At 42.1% G+C, this 9,038-nt stretch overlaps 1 protein-coding gene across 1 annotated transcript; it reads right to left on the bottom strand.

Annotated features, from left to right (window-relative positions):
• Positions 1 to 3,159: 3,159 nt before the first annotated feature.
• On the bottom strand, positions 3,160 to 6,282 carry LOC132461016 (E3 ubiquitin-protein ligase TRIM35-like). The gene has a single exon (XM_060056054.1). The coding sequence runs from the start codon at positions 4,925 to 4,927 to the stop codon at positions 3,578 to 3,580; it is 1,350 nt and encodes a 449-aa protein (XP_059912037.1). The 5' UTR covers positions 4,928 to 6,282; the 3' UTR covers positions 3,160 to 3,577.
• Between the last annotated feature and the right edge of the window lie 2,756 nt (positions 6,283 to 9,038).

The raw sequence follows: 9,038 nt of genomic DNA, 5'->3' as shown, positions 1-9,038 counted from the left end.
TGTTTGGAATGATGTCTTACATTTTGCGCTGTGTGTTTTCATGTAAAGGGTCATATGTTCAATATTATATCTATATTCAAAGAGGTGTCAAAACTATGAATTATGTTTTGTTTAGTTTTAAGCATATGTGTCGCACATGTTATGCTGTATGTGTTGTGTTAAGGGTGATGTGTGACTAACGCTGTCTCCCACGTTCCCACATTCTCTCTGTCTCTCTCTTTCTGTCCCCCTCTCTCTCTCACCCACCCAAATACACACCCGGACACACACACACACACACACACTCACAAACCAAAAGTGTAGAATTGTTTCTTTATTTATTGTATTATTGCTCTTGCTACAGTCAACAGATGTACTCCCGCTGCATGGGTAATCATTGCACTTAAAGCCGGGAGGTACAGAGAGAGAAAGAGAGAGAGAGAGAGAGAGAGAGAAAGACGGGGAGAGAGAGAGAGAGAGAGAGAGAGAGAGAGAGAGAGAGAGAGAGAGAGAGAGCGAAAGAGAGAGAGAGAGAGAGAGCGAGAGTCAGTCGGTGGGAGTTGAGCTGTCTCAGTCCGGGGCAGCTGACAGCTGGGTTCAGAGGGGTCAGAGGTCACAACGAGGGGTGGCGTCAGGGAGGGGGGTAGGGAGGGATGAAGCGGAATCTAAAACAACAGGAAGAGCCTCACACACACACATATACATACACACACAAATTCGCATACACACAAAAAACCAAACCCACACACCATCAATTCCGGCAGAAGAGAGACGCAAAGGCCTCCGGAGGAATTCTCTCTCTCTCTCTCTCTCTCTCTCTCTCTCTCTCTCTCTCTCTCTCCCTCGCCCTCTCTCTCTCTCTCTCTCTCTCTCTTAAACTATAAATACTTACAAAATACTTAGTCTCTCCTGAGTAATACAGTTCACATTGAACGAAGCGCTCCTCTTCCAAACTCATCCGAACGAGGGAGCCCAGCGTGCAAAGGAGACGCTGCGAGGCTTTGTTTAATCAGGTGGATTCAGTGATAGGCTGAGAGACTGGCGGTGTGTGACGGAGACGTAGCAGCAGTCAGACTCTACAATCAGCACTGCTCTCGCTGACACACACACACACACACACACACACACACACACACACACACACACACACACACACACACACACACACACACACACACACACACACACACACACACACTCCCTGCCAATATGCAAAAGTGCACTGTTGTGCATGGTCCATTATTAGGGGTCCGAGCAGTGAAGCTGCTTGGCCCCTATTGTTTCTGCAACGTGTTTTTTTTCCCCTCAAATTCTGTATAAGTCATACTGCAGCCTATAGCGTAAGACGAAAACTCTTGAAATTTTCAGGTATGGTTACCGATAAGCCCCTCCACCCATAAACCCAAAATTGTGGTACTGCACCCAAAGGTGGCACTATTGTAAAAAATCACGAATTAGGCTTATTTCTCCTCACCAGATTGACCTGGACTCAAAATTCTCAAGAATCTCAAAAATCTTTCAGAATATTAATCTTTAGAATAAGACGCATTTATAAAATCCATTTTCTTATGCCCTAAAAATGTATACTTTTCCCACGATTTCATATTAAAGCTAAACATGATAAAAAGATTCACAGGCTACAAAAATAATCAAAAATTCACCAAATTCACCACATAAAATCTTTAGACCAAGCCTCACAAAAATCATTGAACAGAATTTGTTTGACTTTGCTTCATTTGAGACATATTGGCCAATAAAGTTGGAACAGTTAGCCTATTTTTCTTATATGACCATATTGTTATTGTATAAAAATACATGCAACTATTATTAGGTGGATACCAATACCCCCCACTACTAATAAATCCAAATTGTGGTACTGCACCCAAAGGTGGCGCTATTAAAAAGAATATGAACTAGCCTTATTTCTCCTTAAGAGATTGACCTGGACTCAAAATTCTTTCATAATATTAATCTCTAAAATCAGATGCATCTTTTTCACCCTGGTCTTCTGCTCTAAAAAAGTTTACTTTTCCCACAATTTCATAGAAAAAACAAATGTCCACAGTCTCAACCCATTTTGCGTAAATGACCATTTTGTTATTGTATAACTACCCTACGGCGTCTGCTATCATTAGGTAGATACCATTAACAGTGCAAATTTAAAAAAAGTCCTTAATTCTCTTCTGAAATGTGTGCTAGGAGTTTTCTCGATGTTGTGTGCCAATCAATCGACATATTCACCATGTGAATGAGGCTTGATGCAGTACTAGAATGTCAGTGGCTCAGAGGGATAATCCTGTGTACAGGTGATCCTTAGGTTGATAGTTTGAATCCTGTATAGAGCATTATGAACAAGCTGAACATGGCCTGTCATTGCCACTCGTTTAAGAAACACAACATTGAACAGCACCTGAAATTCATCAGGCTCATTAGTTTCCAAGAATCTGACTGCCAAGACACAGTATGGCATTAAGGGGAACTTCTTCGTTAACAATTTTTCCTTCATAATGAACTCTGTCATACTTATATTTATTCCGCTAGTGTTCTTGACAACAAATTTTAGTTTTCTGGATGTTGTGTGCTTATCAATAGACATTTTGATCATGTGAATGAGGCTGCAGTTCAGGTTTATAACTGGAACATCTTTACTTAAATATGACAATGAGTTATATTTATATATCTTCCATTTGTGTGTTCTGGACTTTTCATTTTGCTCAGAGTTTATCACCGCTTGCGGTTATATTTTGTATTTGTATTTTCTTATTGTATTTTCGGGCCTTCAGAGAGAACGGTAGGCTAATGTCTAGGCAGGGAACGTATCCTTCATCAGATCATGTTTTAAAGCAGTTCCTCGAATGGAGTTATGGAAGGTGAGAAGATCAAAGATCACAACTGTACTTTTTGGAAAGAGATGGTCGGTAACCTTTTAGCATATATGTATTAATGCCGTTTAAAAGTAGTCTATGGTGACTATGCCTAACTGAGCCTATTACTTTAACTAAGTCAGAAAGGTCCCAGGTCAGTTAAGCTCTCTGGGGAGATGACTCCGAACCAACACGCTCTCATCACAAATGTTTTGCTGCCCCTTAGTGGCCGCTGTATGTAACTGTAGGATGTACGTGATCACATTTGCAAACTCACCATTTGACCCCATTTTTTTAAAATAATCTCTCAATCCTGTTCACATACCAAAATAAACTTTATTGATTTCAAAATCAAACTGACAATCAGGCCTTCCAATTACCTGTGAAGCACCCCTAACAATCACCCTGATCGATTTAAAGACTAATACTAATACTTGGTTATGTCCCACATTCACGCAATACGTAATCCTGTTAAATTAATTTAGTAATAATCCATAATTTTACAAATTGAAACTATAACATGATTTTACGTAATTAGGAAACCACAACATTAATCTCTGACCACCTGACAAGAAAACATGCATGTCTTAACATTATTATTTGCATTATTCAAATCCTTGTTCTTTTTTCCATTGCTTACGGATCAACAAGGACAATACAGATTATGGTTTACAACACAGAAATAAAGAGCAGTACAGTCACACTCACATGGTTCCTAACTCCAGAACCCACTGTTACAGCTCCTTCCCTGGGGAAACCTTCAAAGGAACTGAATCACTGGAATTGATGAATGGTAAAACCTTCGATTTCTCCAATGATATGGTCTTCTTCCATGAGTGGATTGTCTGGTTGGTTTTAGGATCACTGAAGGATACTTCAGTGGTCGGACCCCACTTCATTCTGATCCTCTGTAACTTCTGCTTCGCTGGGAGATCAACCCATTCTCCAGATTGATGTGATGATTCTGATCTGTATCTACCGTTATGTAATCCTATCTTACAATAATGAACAACACTGCTGCGGCGAAGAAAAAATATTACACCCAGCTCCCACTGAGCACTGTCTCCCACCTCTACCTCACAGGTCCCTGAATCAAGTGACTCAGATCCCAGCATGCCATACTTCAGCCTCTCTGGGTTCTCAGGGAGCTGCTGTCTCGCTCCACATCTCACGCTGGTCAGGTCCTCAGACAGGTGGAGATCGGGGCCAGCGGTGTTGGGGTCCAGGATCACAGGAGAGTAGGAGACGTTCTCCTCCAGCTTCTTCCAGACTGCGTAGGCCAGGTTGCCTAGGTGTTTGGCCACGTCCAGCAGCGCTCCCTCGGGTAGAGATGGCGAGGGTTGGGGCTGGGCTACTTTCTCTCTTGTAGCCTTGAACTTCTTCAGGAAGGAAATGTCTCCAGCCACCAGCTGCTGCTCCGTCTCGGTGACTGTGTGCGAAATGGTTTCTATCCGCTTCGACAGCTCCTCAATCTCCTTCTTCATCTTCTGACCTTTCAACTTCTTTTCGCCTCTCAGCGCAGTGATCCTGGACTTCTCTTCATCTTTGAGAAACTGGTGAAGCTTCTCAAACTCCTTTTGAATCCGTCTCTCGGTGTGCGCGGTCTGGACATCAATGTGCGCTGCTATGTCCTCACACTTTCTCTTGGTCTCAACAAAGTCGTTTAACTTCTCCTTCTGGGGTTTTAGTAATTTCTTCATTTCTTTTCTGCGGCTCAGGGCAGCTTCCTCCACAGGAAGGAATCTGTGGTTGGCGTGTTTTTCAGAATGTCGACAGATGAGACACGCCGTCTCCCAGTCATCGAGACAGAAGAGCTTGAGTTTCTCACCGTGCAGAGGGCAGAGATCCGCGTTCTCCTGCTGGAAGGCCTCCGACAGGTTCTCCAGGGCAATGTTCCTGGGTGGATCGGTCCTTGAAGATCTCCTCTTGCAAAGTGGACAGTTCTGTTCCTGGTTTTGCGTCCACCATGTCTGTAGACAGCCTTTGCAGAAACTGTGACTACACGTTAGGATAACAGGGTCTTTAAAGATGTCACAGCAAACCGAACAGGACAGATCGTCAACTAGGGAGGATGTGTACGCCATTGTAGTCACAGAGTGAATCCAAAACGACTGATCAGACAGCTATGTGAGGCCTCGTGTTCTCTCGTTACCTCTCTTTTGTTTCACTTTCAAATCCCCGGTTTGAGTAGTGACGGAGAATCACTGTGACAGTTTCCCTCACTATCAGAAAAGAGCAGCTCTGATCGACAGTCTGAAGATGGCCACTATGTCCTCAGTTCTAAAATGTATTCGTTTATAATAATTTGAGAAAAAAATATTATATTTCTTTATTAACATCATGGTAAATGGACTATATAACAATCTGAACCTCGTCATGTTTGGTAAGTTGCCATATAAAGTCTCAAAGAAAGGGGGAACTGCGTATTGGCGAAAAGCAACGCCCCCTTTTGATTCAAGGTTCAAGGCTGCTTAAACACTATTCCAAATTATACCAAACAGTCAGCAGATCTTGCATTAGGCCTTACATTATTTTTATTTTCCATTTCATAAAAAAAAAAAAAGATCACAACAAAACGCAGATAATTTCTGAATAAAGTGGTAAGTAGACGGTAGCCTGTGTGTACCCATTTAAAATTAGACCAGTGCCTTGGAGCTGGACCACAGAATGATTTTCTTTTGAGGATGATTAACTTTGAGACGACTATACAGAACCGAGCATATTAATCCAACTCATCCAACGCTGCTGTGTGAACTTGTGATTGAGCAGACGCATTAACACTGTGTGGCCTGCTGCCGTGCAGACCGGAGAAGCGGGAGCGGGTGAGAAGAGACCAGAGACTCTACAAGCAACAAATCAGAAAAGGGACAACAAAAAAATAAAGTTTTTCTTGTACCCTTTACGATTCAATGCTTTTAAATACGGGGCGCTTTAAAGTTCTTGCGACTCTCAGATGCATCTTTTTCACCCTGGTCTTCTGCTCTAAAATGTTTGACTTTTCCCACAATTTCATAGAAAAGCCAAACGTCCACAACCTATTTTGCCTATATGACCATTTTGTTATTGTATAACTACCTTACGGCTATCATTAGGTGGATACCATTAACAGTGCCAAATTTCAGATCTGTACTATTTTAAGAAAGCCCTTAATTCTCTTGTGAAATGTGTGCTTGGAGTTTTCTTGATGTTGCGTGGTTATCAATCGACATTTTCACCATGTGAATGAGGCACGACGCAGTACAGGGACGTCAGTGGTTCAAAGGGATAATGCCGTGTACTGGTGATCCATTGGTTGAGAGTTTGAATCCTGATTAGAGCATTATGAACAAGCTGAACATGACCTCCTGTCATTGCCACTCATTTAAGATACACAACATTAAACAGCACCTGAAATTCATCAGGCAATCAACATTCCGGCTAATTAGTTTCCAAGAATCTGACTGCCAAGACACATTAAGCATTTTAACCATTTTTCCTTCATAATGAACTCTGTCATATTTCAAAATCCAAAACGACTGATCAGACAGCTATCTGAGGCCTCGTGTTGTCTCGTTACCTCTCTTTTGAGGACGGCCGAGCTCTCTTTGTGGCCAAAAACGTGCGTCGCGTCGTAGGTCGCATTGGTCGCGTCGTAGTTCGCATTGGTCGCGACGTCACGTAGGTCGCTCGTCTGGCGAAAGACGAGCGAGTTGTATTTGGATTTAAATCCAAATACAACATATGTGTAATCCAGGGCATATAAAGACCGGGACCAGAAAATTATTATTTTCTCTCCATTGACACCCATTCATATTTTTCGATCTCATAGGTCCCATGAGCTCTACCGGAAGGTAGAGCTCTACCTTCGCCACTCTATTGTTTCGCTATTATATTCTTTTGTTTGGCTAATAATGCCTACCAGTAGTGCGGTGCATGGTTGTGCGAATAATTTCATATGGGAAGTTTTTTTAGGATTCCAAAAGTGATCACAACTCAAGGTGAGCGGACGCGTGAGTTGACCGAGGAGCGACTTGGATTTCGAACATCTACCGGGGCGACATGGCACAAATAAATCTCGCCAACACTCGTATTTGTGGTAATCACTTCATAACTGGTAAGTTTTGGGGCTCAATCAATTTGTGAGAGGTTCTTTGCGAGAGTTTTTGCGCCTGCAGTTCTAAGTTTGTTTTTACCAGGAAACCCTCAACCCGTAATATACGTTCGGTAAAAGGGCCTGATCCTCGCTAAAATCCGACTTTTTCAGCTTGTAGGGATCGAAACCTAACAGGTTAACTTTCTGCTGGTATCTTCCCCTGGCGGGACCGCTTAAATTGGAGAAATATTCGGACATTTGTAACTCACTATTGTGTTCGCTGCTAGAAGACGCCTGTGTTTTCGCTTGTGTTTTCCTACCAAGATGGCCGCCGTCGTGACGTAAGTCTTTTTGATCACGTGGTTGCAAACGAAGAATAGGTCCATGCATTTTCCACATATTCTGCATTAATGGAGTCATTTTGTAGTTTTAATAGCTTTATAACTACTATGTGTAAAGAGTTCACCGTTCAAAGCGAGATGTTTATTGCGGTTGCGATCGTAGTTTCCGGTTAGTGCACCACAGAGCCAGGTCCCTATATCTACCATGGGGTGGCACTAGGGTTGCCAACTTTCAGAAATTAAAATAAGGGACGCCCACCACGGGCCCGACTCCTGTGGGGCGGGGCGCCCGCAGCAGTGGTATGTTTTATTTTGTGCAGGTGTTTTTAGTAAAGGGTTGATCAAGAAAGGAATTAGTCATACTTAAATCTTGAAATGCTTTATTACCACATAACATTCTCTTATAAAGTGCAGTCAATTAAATCTTGAATGAAATCTCTTTGTGTGGCGTGTGCAGCAATGAACTTTTAAAATATAAACTAAATGAACGGGGAACTTCATGTTACTTTTTAAGTGCATAACTATAGGGACTCTCTTTGAAAAATTTTACAAAAAAAACCAGTACAAATAAACAACAAAAACACTTATAAACTTATGTAAAAAAAGAGTGCAAAACATTACTCCTTCCCTCAACATTACTCCTCCCCTCAAAACTGTTACTTATTTTTCCAGGTGTACTTCTTGTAACTCCTTGCAGCACTGAGTAACTCTTTGTCTTTCAAAGCGCTGTTTTAAAACTCTGAACAGGACTGCTCAAAGTTGAGAGTGATCAGGAGCTCACTTCTCATGAGCTCTGTGGAGCACCTGTTCCTGCAGTCACTCCATTTGTTGGCCATTCTGGAGAAGATCCTTTCCACACATCCAGTGGATGCTGGGATGCTCAGGATGTGTCTGGTGATAGACAGCATGTTTGGCAGGTCAGCTACTCGAAAGAGAGCCACCCACCTGGCAGCCACACCTTTGGACTTCCATTCATCTTCAGCATCTTCTTTGAGCCTCTTCAGAATGGGTTTTGCTGTGGAGCATTCATCATAAAGTTCATCCATGTTGACTTTATGGATGAGGTTGAGCTTGGTGGTCACCCTCTCAATGTCAGTAAAGGTCATGGTGCCATGGTGCAGAGAGAGAGGTTGCAGTGAGAACAACCAGTAGTCTTCCGAAAAGTTGAACCATTTCTCAACATATGAGAGTGCTGTGTTGAGGAATGCAGTAAAGTCTGCCCTTGCCATGTCAGCATCAAGTGGACGGAGACGCTGCAGCTTCAATTTAGTTAAGTAGCCATAGAACTGTTAATCTCGTCTCTGTGTGAGCTTTTGCTTGAAGTTTTCCATGATGGAATATAACTCAACACAGGTGGTTTCATCACTCTCCAGTGTTCACAGATCGACTGCCTGTCGGGAAGATATCGCTGGCCGATTAGTCCGTTCTCAACTTATAATCAGTTGCGAATGTTGTTTTAACTATGTTTATATGTTTTATATAGGCCGACAAATTAAGCAAATCTCTCATACAGTCTCAAAACAACTCAATTTAGCTCCTTGTCATTTGATGATGTTCAATGCATTGCTTCTGTCAAAAAGAGCCATTCCCGTCTAAATGCCTGCTCGTCGTAAACCAGACATTACAAATACATATTTTAATTATATTCATTTGCAGTGTTTTATTGTTAGGCATTAACACAATTGATGAATGACAATGAGTGAACGAATGAATTATTTATTTCGGTGTCCAACAGCATGTCAAGTAAAATAGTAAACAGCTGTTGTCACGAGGTATCCTAGC

Source organism: Gadus macrocephalus, chromosome 7, assembly GCF_031168955.1.
Source record: "Gadus macrocephalus chromosome 7, ASM3116895v1".
Lineage (NCBI taxonomy): Eukaryota > Metazoa > Chordata > Actinopteri > Gadiformes > Gadidae > Gadus > Gadus macrocephalus.
This window is presented reverse-complemented; position numbering and strand designations above follow the sequence as displayed.

Excerpts from the sequence above, each read along its gene's own strand:
- LOC132461016 (XM_060056054.1), bottom strand. The coding sequence starts at position 4,927 with ATGGCGTACACATCCTCCCTAGTTGACGATCTGTCCTGTTCGGTTTGC.